The sequence below is a fragment of the Lissotriton vulgaris genome, chromosome 4_1 (genome assembly GCF_964263255.1).
Source record: "Lissotriton vulgaris chromosome 4_1, aLisVul1.2, whole genome shotgun sequence".
Lineage (NCBI taxonomy): Eukaryota > Metazoa > Chordata > Amphibia > Caudata > Salamandridae > Lissotriton > Lissotriton vulgaris.
This window is the reverse complement of record NC_141691.1, coordinates 1,287,079,076-1,287,097,014: the sequence shown is the minus strand read 5'-3', so window position 1 is coordinate 1,287,097,014 and position 17,939 is coordinate 1,287,079,076. Positions and strand designations below refer to the sequence as shown.

Sequence of the window (17,939 nt, the reverse complement as noted above, 5' to 3'; positions counted from 1 at the left end):
CTAATAAAACAATTCTAGATAATTACGTTGTAAATATAGAACCACACAATATCACTCACAACCATCATGCTTTTGCCTGCTTAGGCTCTTGCCCGCTCTGTGATATTTAATATTGGCAAAACACGTGTCTTAATCTTAAACACACGCTGCTTTTATAACACTCTGCCAAAAGTAAGCAAAGGGCTGCTAAATAAAAGCGTGTCCATCTGCATGTAGACGAGAGTCACAACGCCACACTAACAACGACACTAAAAGTGCTATGGAGATGCTACTTTCTTTGATATGCTAATGAAGAAGGCAAAAGTCAACATTTCCGTATGAAAAGTTTTTTTATAAAAACAGGGCGAGCAGACAGAAACTCCCCAGATAACGCCACACTAACAACGACACTAAAAGTACTATGGAGATGCTACTTTCTTTGCTATGCTAATGAAGAAGGCAAAAGTCAAAATTTCCGACAACTAAAGCAGCTGACTTTGAGGCTAGGGAAGCACCACGTTCTACTGTAGCACGAGAGTAGCGCGCGACTATAGCATTAGGTGAATAACACAAATCACAAGATTCCAGAACCAAAAAAAATAATTAAGTGTACCTATGTAATGCAAATGGTACTCACCTTAAAAAGGTTTTATGGGGGAAAAGCGATCTAATAGTGCAATTCCAAAGACTTTAAGACGCAAAAGCAATTGCGAGACTCTAGCATCAAATGCATGTAATCGAGAATCACTATGCCAGCATTGAGAAATAACACTGCATTTTTCAGAAGTCACTAAATCTTAGACTTTAACTGTTAACGCGCATTGTAATGCAAGAAAATGAAACATAAATCTTACACGTTTAACTGTAAACGCGCATTGTATTTTAAAAAAATGCACCTCGGTAAATGAAAACAGCTTGCTGAATAAAAGCATGTCTATTTGCATATAGAAGACAATCACAATGGCACAGAATATAAAAAAATGAAGAACCAACAACGCACAACTTAGCGCACAACTAAATCTTACACGTAAACTGTTAACATGCATTGTATTGGAAGAAAATAAAACCTAAATGTCACACGTTTACACGTTTACTCTAAACACGTATTGTATTTTAAGAAAATGCAGCTTGAGAAATGAAAGCAGCTTGCTAAATGAAAGCTGTTTACTTTAAACGCCATTGTATTTTAAGAAAATGCAGCTTGAAAAATGAAAGCAGCTTGATGAATGAAAGCCGTTTACACGTATACTCTAAAAGCGCATTGTATTTTAAGAAAATGCAGCTTGCTAAACGAAAGCAGCTTGCTGAATGTAAGCATATGTATCTGCATATAATCGACAGTGGCACAGGCAAAAACGAAACTGAAGAACAAACAGCGCACAACTCAGCGCTCGTACTTGTGCGCGTGTCACTTACAAATCGCCTCCAGGGCGATGCGCGCGGCCAGGAGTGTCTCCTGGGAAGCACACACGCCGACAATAAGTTCTCGGCGGGGACGCGCTTCCGCGCGGCTCAGCCGAGACCTAAAAACGTGACAGTTGTTAACCCCAAATTAACCTTTAAAAAGGGCCATTGCACACTGTAGCAGAGTGTCCTGCATTCTGACCAAAAGAGGATAAGGGCTCACCAGGAAGCATGGCGAATAAATGGGAGGCGTTCAAAGTGGTGGTGTGCGATGCCTGCATTGAATAAGTTGTGGGTGCGATTCCAGGGGAAACCAGTGCCTATTGGAGAAAGCATGTACTCCTTAGACGTTTGATGCATGGCAGACGAATGCCTCAATGGGGAAAAGTGCTCCAAGAGAGACAAAGATGTATATAATCCCACTTCTACACTGAGAAGCGGAATATGAGAGGTGATAAAGCTGGGAAGATGCTGGCACGGCTCTTACGTTCCAACATTTCCTGATTAGAAAGACAAAGGAACTGTGATCCATTATCAAAATAGGAAATAATAACATGCTCACCGAATATTACTATATTTATGCATTCTTTATTTCCCATAGCCAGTTCTGTCCTGTTACCAGATGAGTTAATTTCTGCAGAAGTCGTTACTGAGCTGACACCGGAACAGAAGGAAATGTAGGAAGCCTCGCTTACTTTGACAAAGAGGAGAGACCTATCCTAATGCTAGGCACAAACAGCTTCAAATGGACTTTCAGTGGAATTTAACATTAAACACAAAAAAATTATGGAACCTAGAAGCACTCACTTATTTAACTCCACCAGGATAGAGCAGAAACTCCTGAGCCCTTCTCCACCACCCCTAAAAAAGAGGCCATAGTAATGGTTCTACCGTAGCCTGATTGGGAACCTCGAGAGAGGACCGTGTACCATGCACTGCCCATGTTAAATCCAGAATATAAGATGCATGGAAAGCTTTTATCTAACAGACTACTGACCACATAACCAACCCTTGTGCATCCAGACCAAAATAACTTTCTTCCATCACACATCACCTCTCCTCTGTGACGTCTCTAGGCATGGAGAAAGCCTTTGACACTCTGTGATGTGGAGATTTATGGTACTAAGTGCCATGAACTTTGGCCCAGAGATTCTTGACTGAACATCTTTCAAGGACACCGATCCAGTGGCACAAATTCATACCAGTCTGGTAATATCATCTCAATTGTGTACTGAGCAAGTACTAAGCAATATTAACACCATTAAAAATGGCGTTTGTGTTGAACATGGAACAGTTGGCTTGTCATTTTCAGAGAGTGCTTTAACAGGAATGCAACAATGCGTTTCCTCACAAGAAGGAGATATCTTGTTTTATATTGAAGAACAGGTCTGGCCCAGGCGAAAAATATGGTAGACAATTGTGTCCTCTATGAACTTCAGGTTAGTTGGGACATATCGCCCTCAGAGTAGCATCAGCCACTGACACTGAAGTTTAGCCACCAACTCCCTTATGATGGGTTCTCAACATGACTGAGTATTTGAGGGACAGGATTTACCGCACAGAAGCTAATTTGATCTTTGAAATCTCAAAAATGATGTAATGCAACCTACAGGACAGTGGCCTCATCCCTAATAGGATGAGTAGCTCTAGTGAAAGTGGTGATGTTGTCCACCTGCTTTAGCATATCTTGAACATATTTATTTATTTATTTATTTATGGTCTTGTATCGCGCCTGAATCAGCCCCGAAGGGGTATCTCCGCGCGTAGCTTGCATGAATTGGGCAGACTGTGGTAAGTGGGGTGGCAGAGAGAGTGACCATGTTATTCGTGTGAGAACAGGTAAGTTTTTAATTTTTTTATTATTGGTTATTCTCACCCACACTTTTTAAGAGACTTAGACGAATTGGTACTGGCTTTTGTCTGGAATGATGGTAAACACAGTGGTGCTGGATATACTTAATTTGTGTCCTCATGATGCTGGTCTGGGCAACCCAGATTTGGAGCTATACTATTTAGTGGCACTGTTACAGTATAAAGTCTGATCGCTGGCAGAGGACCGCACACCTGAAAATGAATTCCTTGACGGGCATTATGGATGAAATCCTTGCTGCAGTTCTTTCTGGTGGAGCCACTCAGTTCACAAACCATTCTTCACTTTGGTTTGAATGCGTCCAGCAGTGACACCAAGCAGGCATGTCTGTGGGGTCAGCTGTAAATCTGTTTGTATGTCCCCCACCAACAGTTTTGCCACCCCAGACATAAACGCACTCGTTTGGTGGCCAAACACTTTGCATTTAACAGAGAATCTTGCCTAATAACGCCCTGGTCCCTAACTCTCTTTCTCTTTCCCTACCCTGTTTTCTTCTCCCTCCAGCACAGGGGTACGCCACACCCCTATTACAATAACTACACAGCCGTACTGGACTCCTTGTTTTTTTTCGAATGCAGCCTACCTACTTATCAGATGATCGGCGGTATTTCAGACCTCTGTTACCATACTGACATCCGATACGAATGCATGCATTACCCATGCTGCTCTTTTCAGTGTCATAGTTTATTTAAAACCGTGATAAAAAAACTTGGTAAAAAGAAAACAACTATAAATCAGTTTATATTCCTACTATGTATTGATCTACGACGTCTGTCTAGCCTTGCAATCTCAGGCATTTGCATGTCATATGGAGATATGTTGCATCCCATTTAGGGCACTCCCTTGATTTAGTGGGATCTATTTTGTGTGACATGGCAGGTGTGACATACGCCCTGTGAAGGAAGTTAAAGTGGCTTAGGTGGAACCTGGCATTACTAGTGGCGCGGCTTTGTCCCACTATTTGTCTGTAAAATCTATTCCGCATGCTGCCTGCCATTTTGCCCTTCCTTCCAACGTGGGTTTGTTAATGTCCCAACTCATCTCCGTGTAAATTTGTGTTACATCCATGTATTTTTATTATGTCCCAATGTTTAATGCCAAGTTAGAGGATTTCCAAGTCAGGTGAAAATAGCAGCTGTTAGTCAAACAACAGGTGGAAAAGACTGCTAAGAAAAATATTTTTAGACTGCAAAGAGTGAAATACATTTTAATTCCTTTCTCAAGAAGTCGGATTGGAGGGAAATGTTCTCACATGGCTGACCTCTTATTTGAGCCGTCGCACTCAGAAAGTCGCCCTCACGCCATATGAATCCCAACCGAAACAACTCTGGTGTGGGGTACCCCAGGGCTCAGCACTGAGTCCTTTACTTTTTAACCTCTACCTAGCTCCTCTGTTTTCCCTGATTGCCAACTGGGGGGTGAAGGCTATTGCCTACGCTGACGACACCCAGCTGGTTTTCTCCTTTAAAGAGCAGACGTGGATGGTTTCAAAAATTTCAAGGGGTGCTTACGCGATATAGCTATATGGATGAATTCTAATAAACTAAAGCTAAACGAGGAAAAAACAGAGGTTCAAGTTTTTGGGCAAGGCAATGTGTCCGAGTCAGATCTTTGGTGGCCAGCAGAAATGGGCACCCCGCCATCCCCGGCCACCTCTATCCGAAACTTAGGAGTGAAATGGGAAGCAGATCTGACCTTTTCAGCCCAAATACAACCAGTCTCTGCGACTTGTTTTAGTAATTTAAAAAATCTCTGTAAATTCTTGCATTTTTTACCGGAAGACTGTCGCAAAACAGCTGTACATGCTACAGTTACATCAAGGTTAGACTATGCCAACGCGTTGTACCTTGGCATCCCTAAATATGCAATCCATTGCCTTCAAGTAGTTCAAAATGCGGCTGCGAGACTGGTTTGCCGGATTCCTTTCCGACAACATGTCTCTCCGCATTTACACAAACCATACTGGCTACCAGTAGCGAAAAGAATCATATTTAAGGCCATGACAATGGCCTATCGGGCTCTAAACGGAAACTACCCGAAGTACTTGAAGGAAAGACTTTGCCTCTATAAACAAAACCGGGTGTTGCGTTCTAACTCCTTCAACTGGCGGCAGACTCCCCGCTTTGAGAAAGCACGGCTGGGTGGACGAGCATTCAAGGTAAAAACAGCCGTATTGTGGAACACCCTCCTAGCCTCTTTGGGAAGTGCCAAGTCAGAATCCTGTTTTAAAAAAGCCTTGAAGACATGGCTTTTTAAGACAGCAGCACTGTAGACCTGAAAATACGCACTCTTGCCTCTGACGCCTTATTTACCTAGTGTTTCTAGCGCCGGGACACCCCTGTGTCGGGGGTAGCTGTCGCGCTTAATAAATAACAGTATTATTAAGACTGACTATATTTTAGTGCTTGTTATGCAAACCGACTCTTGATTGGATTTCAAGAAACGTTATACTGGGCTGTCCAAACAATTGACCCTGCAGCCTTAAATAGCCCTAAATACCAGCAGTGAGTACTTCGGAGGAATGAGTCATTCAGAGCGTTTCACGTGTCTTCATCCATTGGCTGCTGGTAGCTTTTATAGTCAATCTCAAGATTATTTTCAATTATCCCCTGGCGGGGAGAACTCCTCAATAGAGTGTTATAAAGATATGTACCCTAACTGCTCCTATTGTACAAAAAGTTTCAATCTCATGGTAGCTACCCAACGTAAAAAGACAAAAAAATGGAGAAGACTGTTTGAAAGCAGCTCATCCTTCTCGACAGGGCAGAAATTCTGAGGAGGAAGTGTGCATTAACGCATTTAACATTTGTTCCTATTATCTCCATCTGTGATTTTCCTGTCAGAGAAATCCATTTGCCAGTCTGTACCCATGCCACGACCTTATTATATGCGTGAGGGGAAATCTTTTCCATCACATTTTTTGAGACTAGATCTACTTATGCGAGTGGCTCAACATACAACACTGGGAAGGGATGTGAATGCCCACGGCGTAGCAACTGTGTGTCTGCTCGCTTCCTTGCTCATAGCAATCCTGTAACCTACTTACTTTAAACGCAGTTTGCCAGGAGTGGTAAATCCCAATCGCAGGTGATAATATGTCCACAGATTCTGACTCTGCCAATCAAGATATTCCCGCCAGGCCTGTAGATGGCATTCTTTGCCTACCTCAATTCAATTTTCACGCTGTACAAAATGTCGAGAACGTGACCCTAACGTTGCAACATGAATTCAGCAACAACAGATGTTCTTCCGGTTAAGTTGCTTCTGTGACCTGTTGCGGAAGGTTGCAAACCGACGAGAGAAGGCATGTTCCATGGCAGTGTGCTACATAAACCGCGTTCATAATTTTGCTTTCCCTAAACAGTTATGAAGTGGAGGGAAGCAAGGGCTGAGAAAATGAATCGGCTGTAAGGATGATGCTCTTAGATGTTATAACCAAGGTCAGAGCATTCGTATAAACCAGCAACCTCTGAAAATGAAGATTCCAGACATTTTAAATCGGCGATTGACAATTCAAAACATTCGGGATAACGTTTGGACATTAGGTGGACAAACACATTATTTCAGAAAGAGGCCTTTTATATTTGATACATCGCTATTCTAATTTTTAAGGCCAGATTTGTGAAATGTATTTTCAAATAATCTGGCACAGAAGCAAGTCAAAATGCAGCACACGCAATGCCAGAAAAGGACTGCAAAATGTGTGATGAAAAATCCATGCAAATAAAATAAACACTAGTCTTAACAATGAAGCAAACAAACAGCCTTTCAAAATGAAAAAAAACGCCCGGATGCTATTATCCTGATGCAAGACACTTATTGATTTGACCTCATAACGCCAATAAATTAAACACGCCTTTTATAATTAATTATACATCATTATCACCAAAAGTAATTTTTATGACATTGTTAGGTCTTCGGGGAGTTTAATTTATTCATGCTCTTGATTAAATCAACCTGCCCTGAAGCAGATATTGATTCATATTGCCAATACCATTATGAACATATGTGGTTTGATCACTTTATTGCCCAACTGTCTGCATCCAGTGTTTCATTAAGATGATTACAGAAGTCTAACCTTCAGCACTGTGCATAATATTTAAACACCATCAGAAAACTAGTCTCTGCAGATGGTACAGATTAGCAAAGAACTTCAGTTTACCATAAACATACTTCAAAAAGATTAAATGAAAATTAGTATATCTAGGGGTGCTAGACATGTTTCTCCCCTCTGGATAATTACCTAATATCAATGATAGTCAAGAAAGGAGCATTTGTATGTGCTTGTGGGAAAAGATCCATTTTCATTTAATGCAAGCAACAATGTATTTTTGAAATTCAAAATGTCTCACCAATTTGTTATATAAAGGCATAAAACATATAATTTGATCTTTTACAAATAAATACCACAATGTAGTAAGCAAGTTCTGACTATCAAAAAGGAAAACAGCGAGGCTTTGCAGTCAGGAACAGTTTAAGTTTAATTAAACAATAACAGCCGAGATTAGCAGCCACATCTCTTGCAGTTGGTGTCGGAATGTAACCTGCATTAGTCATATAGCATGCTTTATACTGTACAGAAGGGTGCAATAATAAGAAGGTCATCCCCCTTTGGGCAGGAAAGAGTGGTACAGTGGGCCATAAATTACATGTCAGATGCTTGATCCCAACCGGATAGAAGGGGCCATAACAACCAACTGGAGGTCACATTCTGAGGTGGCCCAGGTGGCCAGGTATGTTGTGTGTGTGTAATCTAGGGTGCAGTTTACCACTAGGCACAGTTTGGGTTTTATCTGATAAATGCAACTGTCCGGTTGCTCTGGTATTGTGTCCTTGGACCGAATGCAGACCCTCTGCTGAGCCTTTTTTTTTCTTCGAAGTTTTATGTAGCGCGAACTTGACCCGAAGGTATCAGAGCGCTTTACATGAGCACTAGTTTTGTTACATTCATTTTGTTGATTATGTGATTTGCCCAGAATCACAGGCTGTTGCGGGGTGGACTTGGACTGGGGCAGTCCTAGGCTATGTGGAGTAGTTTGGGGTGAGAATGATTGGATCCCCTTTTTAGTGGGAGATACCTCTGCGTCCACTATGGGGGGATGGCAATACCCCAAGGATGGTGTTGCAGGGGTAAGTAACCACACACATGCGGAGGAGGAGGAGGTGTTGAAGCCTCGACAGTGGGCTAAGTTGCGAGGTCCCCTACTATCTTTTCTTCAAACAGAGTCCATAGGTGAAGGGTTGCCTCCATCGTTTCCCACTTATCTCCTTTATGTTTGATAATAATTATGAGGTAGAATGTTCCCTCCTTAGGACACAGGTACATGTGTGCTTTGGTTTGCAATTGCCACTCGTGACAAAGCTTACTCATTTTTGCCTTTCCGTTGGGGAAGGCTCCCTGCATGTGCTCCAAAATAGTCCACATTTTGTGGTTTGAGGGGCCAAGAAAGGGGCGTGGGTGTGACCCTGAATGTTGGTGGTGTAAGCGTTCAGTGGTGCCCTGGTGGTCTGAATCGGAAGAGCTTGGAGTGGGAAGGCCCGCAGGGCATGTTTTGTTGGGAGCTAGAGGCTAAAAAATATGTGGAAAAAGGCAGTTGACTTTCCAACCTGAGGCAATACAATTGCAATCAAAAAGCACTTTTTACATGCATAGAATCAAACATTTCAGAGATAATAAAACCTTTTTTTTGCTTTACATTACAAACGTGGGCAGCTGCTGATGACAGGACAGAAAGGTGATGGATATGAGTGCGAGAAAATGGCATTTTGTTTTCCAATCCACACATTGCAGTACCTCCAGGATTGGTGCACTAGTTCCAAGTCCAAGGAAAACAAAGACAAGAAAACAAAAATAGCGCTTCACTGGCAAACTCTGTAAAAGTGGCGCTAATGTGTTTCAGTGTGAATAAAATCAGTTTGGCCAGTTTGCTACCACTCTGTCTTACTTTATTTAGTTATTTATCTATTTTTCATATTTTTAGCCTTTTATTCCCAATGCTGCACTTTGGAATTAAAATGTCAGAAAAATATGACATTTCCAGCAAAAGCGTCTTTCTTTTTTGGATCCATTTCACAGGGAAGCAAATAAAAGAAAGAAGAGGAAAGAGAGTGAGAACCCCTTCTTGAAGTCACGGTTTTCCTGGGCGTCCGCAGGGGGGGTCGCTCTGGGGGAGGGGGGGGGGGCAAGCGCCCCTCCTTCCCCCCTCCCCCCCCCCCCCCCTGCGGACGCCATTTGCAACGGAATACCAATAGAATGTACAAAGGCGCATGCGTGGTGAACGGATGGCAAGGTCCGAAAATAGCAGTCATGCTGGCGGGTTTCATGTACAAGTGGCAACACCTCTCTTACAATCAGAAACACCAGATGATATTTACGGGAGCAATCTTCACCATAAATACCTTGTGCTCGCCCCTATCATTGTAGTTCCAGGCAAGCAGAGGTGGGGTGGGTCTATGACTCTCTCCGCGCAGGACCCTGTGAGTAGCTTTCCATTTTGCATTTTTAGTAGGGAACACTTCTCCGTATTACCGAAGGGTCTCTAATGTTCCCTTGCTGATATCCTTTGCTGTCTCTTTCGGTCTCCTAACAGCAGTGCACATCCTCTGCTTTTGACCTAAGGGGCTTTAGAGATTGATTTAACAGGGTTAGATCCCTACTGTCACCTATTGGGACATCATAACCCTGTGTTCATCAATGTTATATGTTGTACGTCTTTAATACATTATGTTTAGAAAGTTTTTACACATGCGGTCACTTGCCTGCTGTTTGTATAAGCACTTAACCCTTAACAGCGACTTTTCAGTGCCTATGAAGCATGTTGAGCCTATCATGAGAAGACTTGAGAAAACCATTTGAAACACTAACCTGTATTTATAATGTCTTTCTAGTCTTTCCTTTTAGGTTGGACAATCCTATACTGAGGTACTCACCTATTAGCGGAGTACCTGGTACTAAACATCCCTGTCTAGAGGGTAGAGATCTTTCAGGTCCTGAAGAAAAACAAGGGATCCGGCTGGACCAATAGACGTGGAAGATGTCAACTGCACATACACATTAAGGCTATCTTGGTTAATTGAGCCCACATGACATCCCCCTTTCCATGTTTTTATCGTTGCCAAGGGAACCATCATATTAAAACTAACTAGGTATCCCTTAAACAGTTTTAATTCATTTGGCACTTTATTTGGACTCACTCCATGCTACACATTCCGTATCCTCACACACACTCATGATTACGGCAGAAAACCAAAAAGATCTCCGACAAAGAGCCCTATTGCGGGAACCGTAGGGCAATGCAGCGCCAGCCAGATGAGGAGCATGCCCTCTGTTGAAGCATGATATCCATTTTGATGTGTGAGGGCACCAAATAATAATCATAAAGATTCCCTTGGACTATTCACTTCCAACCAAGTTTCTCTCCCTTTTCCTCTGTAGGAACAGCACCTTCTGGATTTACTGATTATGTTTTAGGAGCGTCGGTACTGGACCTTTATTAGCTGACTTTTCCCCTCTTGTGTATATGGCTTATCTAGTTGCCAGAGCATTAAGTTGCGTTTTTGCAAGCATTCGACATGGCATACCGAACATACCTTTTATGAACTACTCTGTTAAGTTTGGAATATATTTTTCAATGCATTGATTCTTTCTGTGGTTCAATAATGTGCTATGGAATAAGATTATTAAACCTCTGCAAGAATTTAAATTCCAGTCTTTTTTTGAAAATTTTCGGTTAAAACGTTTTGGAGAGAATTTGGAAATGATGAAGACATTAAATGGAATTGGGATAAATATGCATACCATAGCTCATATGTACAATATGCAGCCCTGTAATGCTAAACTGAAGAGTTAAACTGGCTTCTCTGCGAGGACCAGTCACAAAAAGTAGATACATCGATGGTTGACCATTGAATCTTCACTGATTCTCTATTACTTTTCCTCCTTCCTTACCTTTCTTTCTGTGTGCTTCTCTTCCGCTCTGAACTTTTTTGCTTTTTGGGGAACGGGCCACCATGGGAAAGTTTGAACAAGATGGGCAATTCTGTCATAAATGCGGGAGTGGTCAAAGGAGTGGTTCACTTTAGCGGTCGACATCCATCAGGCAACCTTTTTTCACACATTTTTATGAGTTCACCTTCCCACCCCCCAGATATACTTATTTTAATAATGGGGTTGCTGTAACACATCTTACACAATCTATTCTAGTGAAGACAGCCAGTCAACTTTCTGAAGCAGATACGTATGCATACCCACAAACAATTATTACCTTACTAACCAATTAACACTCTTTCTAGTGTTTCCCATTCATGTGCAACATTAACATTTATTTTATTTTCTTACCTCTTCTTCTAACCAATCATTGTACTGGACGATACTGGACATCGCAACATCTGCACCCTTCATGTAGAATGTGATTTCCCCAGAAGATTCCTCCTGCAATAGAAAACATTCGCAAGACACTAACATTAAACATTAAAATATTCCTGAGCAGGCTGGAGCAGTTACTCTTTAGTGTCAAATCATACGGGAAATATGTTTAAATATTGTATTTATATTTCATATTTAAAATCAAAGTATCGTTCCAAGTGAATAGATGTGGCATACAGAATAAACTAGGAAGTAGACAAAAAGCATCAAAGGACATGGTTTTAGATGATAGTACTTGAATTCACAGCTATCCATGCATGTTGCACAGCACATTAGGCATAGGACATCAATAAGTGTATGGTGCCTGCCCCACGCAGACAGGTACCCAAGTGAACATCGCATTATGCTTAATGTCCATATTCAATGCTATGTTGCACATACAAACTCTATACTCTGACAGTGAGTGGAGAAGGGTTCCAACTTAGGAACCAGAGGTCTTTGATTAGAATTGCATAGTTCCGTCAAGCGCCCTATCCCACTGTACCACAAATGAATAAACATGTGAAATGTAACACTAGGGAAACATATGTGAATTGTAAATTGATAGTTGAAAACGTGTGCTGAAATGACATTTTAATCCCAATTACCTAGAGGGAGCATAACTCATCATTCCTACAATGATTCACCTTTTAGCTCAGAAAGGGCCGACACCACAAATCTGGCATGTAAATGTAGCAGTTTAACGTCTTGTCTGGAGGTTTAATTAGGCGTTAGTTAGTAGGAATGGTTACTGCCAGAATGGCATTAAGTTCACACTCCTCTCAGGGTCCTGAACTCTGGGATTACACAAAGGGCTAATGTTTTGTGCATTACGACGTGAGATGTAACTTTTGAAAAAGCCATAGTTATCAATTGGAAAGTAACATTTAGTCACACTATATTCGTGTGCACGGCTCGTTTGAGCCATTGTTCATCTGTCAGCTCGCTATTGAGAAACTGAAACTTTGGCATCTACCCACTGACAGTAGATTGGTAAGTAAGAGATACTCTGGTCGTGCTTTCGGAAAGCGCTGTAGGCAATACTTTTCAGGTGTGCATAAGGAAGCGATGATCTGGAGGACAAGGATTTTTTTTATTATTATTTCTATAACGATCACGTTAGAGTTTTGGAGTATGTAAACATGCAATATCAAAAAAATGCAAAAATATGCATACCCGCATTCAGTTGACCAGTGGTGGCAGGCACAGGTAAGAGCGGCGGGTTGGGAGGGAGGGGGTAAGTCGACAGATGACGCAAGGTAAGTGGTTTTATCTATTTTTTAATCTACTTTTACCTATCCCGTTGTCTGTCCACTACCACCCCCAACATCGCGCTTACTTGTGCTGGGCGCCACTGCAGTTGACTGTGTTCTGAGCTCAAGTATTTGACATCTGAACTACGCTGCTAAGTTGTGTTGCGCATCTTCCGTTTTCTACCCATGCTGCAACAGTGTAGGTCTTCAGAGAATCATTCCTAATTTGTGTTCCTAAAAAAGCTAATTTAGGGTCTCAAGTACAAAGAAGTGGTTGTGTAAAAGTGGTCACAAATTGTGCAGCGACTTTTACCAAATCGTTTTGGATTTTGCAAACCAACCTATGTGCTGCGAGCGTGTGGGTGACATTTCTGATATTTATGTTTTCTTTGCCTTCATTGCTTGATTTTGCTCGAGAGAAAGTTTCACTCATAGTCGCTGAATGTCAATCATAATTGCACTGAAATTATGGAAATGTCACACATAGCAATCTAAAACCTTGGCAGCTATGATTGAGGAATGAAGAAAGATCACAAGCCTGGCTCGGCTCTCTATGATGAGGATGATCTCCCTCAGTCAAATTAATTGGCCCCACTGCCGTGAGGAGTGGAGGTGTGTGTCAATGATTTTTAATTGCAGCCATGACGCGGTGGCTGGTACAAGCAGGCAGTGCTGTTACAAGCACCATCATTTGGTGCAAAAACAGCTAGCCAGACTCCCACAACTCCAGCAGCAGGATGTGACGTCACCCACGCGGCAATCAGTTTCAAGAAATACATTGTAGCACTGCCTGCAGCAGCTGCTGCTAGATCAGCCAGCGAGCCCCAAGCCTGTTAGAGCAGCGTGCACACGCCACACCACCAGTCGCCACTCCAGTTTAGTTTTAGGCAGTGCTAGCTTAAGTGACAGCTGAGGCGCTATGTGTGACAATGCATTTCAGTGCGGTGATGCGCAGTACCACACTAAAATAAGTTAGTCTAACGCCTGATGAGTGGTACTAGGCAGGACTGCTTAATAAAACCAATCAGCCTAAATTGGCTTGCTTTGACAGATGCTTTTGACATGTTTGTCGCTTTTACTGTTTGTGTGTCGTTAATAAGTCATTTACATCTCTCCCTTTTCTGTGTTGTCACTGCATATTGGGCCGCCCTGGGCTTCAGATCAAGCCGGGAGCTGGGCCTCTGAACCTAAGAGACACCGTGGTCTCACTCAACAACACTGGTGGTGAAGAACAAGTTACTTACCTTCTAGCTGTAGATTCCTTACCTTTGAATTTCCCAGGCGTCAAGCCGGATCCAGAAACTTTTGCTGAGCAATACCCATTACGCACGGCGTTGGCTGGCTTCATTCAGTTCTGTGTGGCATTGATGCCGTCGGTAGCGTCGGTTATGACGTCATGGTGCCTATATACGCCCCACCCAGGCGTGTGGACGTCAGTACTTTTTGTTTTTTTCACGCCAGAAGCGCAGAGACACAAAGTGACTGACGTAAACATGTGCAAAACTAGGGCCCTGAAAGGGTAGTAACCCTAGACCTACTATATCAGTCCGCAAAACGGGGAGTCATGGGTGGGGCTGTAAGATAGAGTCTCTAACAGACAATGCATTACCAAAGGTAAGTAATCTGTTCATCTGATAGAGACTTCTAGCAGCAGATTCCTTACCTTTGAATCAGATACCCGAGCAAATATGCTACTTACCAGTATGCATCTGTTCTTGGCATGTAGGGCTGCTGACATTCATATCTGTGTATAGATCGCCGCCTAGTGTTGGGTCCGGATGATTGCACAATGTTGTCCTGAGGAAGTCTTCGAAGTATCACGGGATAGGTGGCTCCTCCCCTGGACTACAGTGCGCATGGGCATCCTCTCCATCCTCAGATTGTTTTTCGCCATTGTGGCAGAGATGGAGTGTAATACAGTGAGTGATGTCCACGCTACCTAGAAATTCTGAATGCTACAGCTGCAACAGGCGCCGGGGAGGAGGGTGGGCGATATGAATGTCAGCAGCCCTACATGCCAAGAACAGATGCATACTGGTAAGTAGCATATTCGGTTCGAGGCATGTGGGCTGCTGAATTCACATCTGTGCATAGATTGCATAGCAGTTCCTCCTGTTAGCGGCGGCTGCCCGTGCCAGCTGCAGCAGTCTGAAAAAGAGTTTTGAGAACAGCCTGTCCTACATCTGCCTGCTTTCTAGAGTGTACATCTATGCAGTAGTGTTTTGTAAATGTATGAACAGTGGACCATGTGGCTGCTCTACATATCTCCTCTAGTGGAATGTTCCCCAGGAAAGCCATGGATGCTCCTAACTTGCGCGTGGAGTGTGCACGCGGAGGAATCGTTAAAGTGCGTTTAGCCTTTTCATAGCAAATTTGTATACATTTAACGATCCATCTGGCTATTCCTGATTTTGAAATGGGATTGCCTTTGTGCTGTGGAGCAAAGGCAACGAACAGTTGTTTCGTTTTCCTGAAATCTTTAGTTCTGTCTATATAATACATGAGGGCCCTCTTCACATCTAATGTGTGTAGGGATCTCTCTGCAACATTTTCTGGATTTGGGTAGAAAACTGGCAGTTCTATGGTTTGGTTCATGTGGAACTGCGAAATCACCTTCGGCATAAAAGTGGGGTTTGTACGTAAAACAACTCTGTTTGGGTGAACCTGTATGAATGGCTTTTGAATAGTCAGTGCCTGGAGTTCACTAACTCTTCTGAGTGAGGTAATGGCTACTAGGAAAGCCACTTTCCAGGTAAAAAATTGAATCTCACATGAATGTAGAGGTTCAAAAGGTGGCCCCATGAGCCTTGTGAGGACCACATTTAGGTTCCAGACTGGTGAAGGTGGAAGTCTTGGAGGGATTACTCTCTTGAGTCCCTCAAGAAAGGCTTTAATTGCAGGTACTCTGAATAGTGATAGGTGCTGCCTGTTTTGCAGGTAAGCTGCTATTGCGGATAGATGTATGCGGATGGAACTGTAAGCCAGATTACATCTGTATAAATGCAACAGATAACAAATAATGTACTGAATATGTCATTATGGTTGCAGTATATGACAAACCTTTTCCATTTCGCCGCATAACATGCTCTAGTCGTGGGTCTTCTTGCCTCCTTTATGATATTCATACAGTCCGGAGGCAAGTTGAGGTATCCAAATTCTAGGACCTCAGGAGCCAGATCGCCAGGTTGAGCTGTTGCGGATCTGGGCGCTGAATTTCGCCATGGCTCTGCGTCAAAAGGCTGGGTGTTAGTCCCAGCCTTTGATGCGGCACCACGGAAAGTTCTACTAGCCTGGTGTACCATGGTTGGCGTGCCCACGTTGGAGCAACTAGGATGAGCGTCATTGAGTGTTGCCTCAGCTTGCGTGCCACTAGCGGTATCAATGGTGCTGGGGGAAAAGCGTACGCAAATTTGCCTGACCAGTTCATCCATATCGCGTTGCCCTGTGACTGCGGATGTGGGAACCTGGCGGCGAAGCTGTGGCATTTTGCGTTTTCCCTTGTGGCGAATAGGTCTATCTCTGGATGACCCCATTGCTGGAAGTACGGCTGGAGTACTGATGGATGTATCTCCCACTCGTGCATCTGGTGGCTGTGCCTGCTGAGCAGGTCCGCCATCTGGTTGTCCTTGCCCGGGAGGTGTTCCGCCATGAGGAACATGTTCCTCTGAATGGCCCACTTCCACATGCTCTGAGCTAGGTGAGACAACTGTGGATAGTGTGTTCCTCCCTGCTTCTGTATGTAGTACATGGCAGTCATGTTGTCCGTCCGGATCAACACGACTTTGTTGCACAGATGTACCTTGAAAGCTTTCATTGCCATGAAGATTGCCATCAGCTCTAGAAGGTTGATGTGCATCTTCTTCTGCTGTGTCGTCCATAGTCCCTGCACTGTGTAATGGAGTACATGAGCTCCCCATCCCTGGAGAGACGCGTCCGTTGTCAGTATTATCTGTGTTACAGGCTCTTGGAACGGTCGGCCCTTGCAAAGGTTTTGTGGATTCCACCAATGCAACGAGTTGTATGCCCGACCGCTCACCAACACTAGGTCTTTCAACTGCCCTTGAGCCTGGTTCCACTGACGTGCCAAACACTCCTGAAGCGGGCGCATATGTAGTCTCGCGTGCGGGACTATGAAGATGCAGGAGGCCATCATGCCTATCAACTGCATGAACACCCTCGCCTGAAGCGAGTGTTGAGGTCTGAATTTTTGTATTAGCAATTGCATGCTGTGTATCCGCACTGAATTTGGCTAAGCTTTGGCTGCCAGAGTGTCTATTGTCGCGCCCAGGTACTGCCGTACGTGGGCGGGTTGAAGATGTGACTTCGGGTAATTCAGTGAGAATCCCAGATGGTGAAGGAGGCGAATGGTGTGGGACAAGTGGCTGGCACACAGCCGGGCTGACTTCGCTTGAATAAGCCAGTCATCCAGATAAGGGTAGACATGTATGTGCTGTCTCCTCAGGTGTGCCGCCACTGTCGACAGACACTTGGTGAATACTCTGGGTGCCGTTGTCACACCAAAGGGGAGGACCTTGAACTGGTAGTGTTGATCCTGAATGGTGAACCTGAGATACTTTCTGTGTGAAGGGTGTACGGGAATGTGGAAGTACGCATCTTTGAGATCCAGTGTTGCGAGGAAATCTCCCTGACTTAAAAGCGGTAGGACTTGCTGTAAGGTGAGCATGTGAAAGTGCTCTGACAGAATGTATTGGTTCAGAGGTCTTAGGTCGAGTATGGGCCTGAGAGACCCGTCCTTTTTTGGAATTAAGAAGTACAGAGAGTACACCCCCGACCCTTGTTCCGCTAGAGGCATGAGCTCTATGTCTACTTTTTGCAGCATACTGACGACCTCTTGCTGCAATAAGTGTAAGTGCTCTGCGGACATAGGACGGCTTCTTGGTGGTATGTTGGATGGAGTGGCTGTAAGCTCTAGACAATACCCGTACTGTACAATATCTCTTACCCACCTGTCTGTGGTGATGGATTTCCATACAGACAGGAACTGTTGTAGTCTCCCCCAGACAGGTGT

General features: G+C 43.6%; 1 protein-coding gene across 2 annotated transcripts in view; it reads right to left on the bottom strand.

The window, feature by feature from the left end:
- The window catches only part of ATP9B (ATPase phospholipid transporting 9B), a 2,364,768-nt gene that overhangs the window by 190,022 nt on the left and 2,156,807 nt on the right, over positions 1–17,939 (bottom strand). For both annotated transcript variants that reach the window (XM_086965515.1, XM_086965516.1), the window contains exon 17: positions 11,592–11,684. In XM_086965515.1, the coding sequence (XP_086821641.1) occupies positions 11,592–11,684 (93 nt within the window). The remainder of the gene's footprint in view (positions 1–11,591; positions 11,685–17,939) is intronic.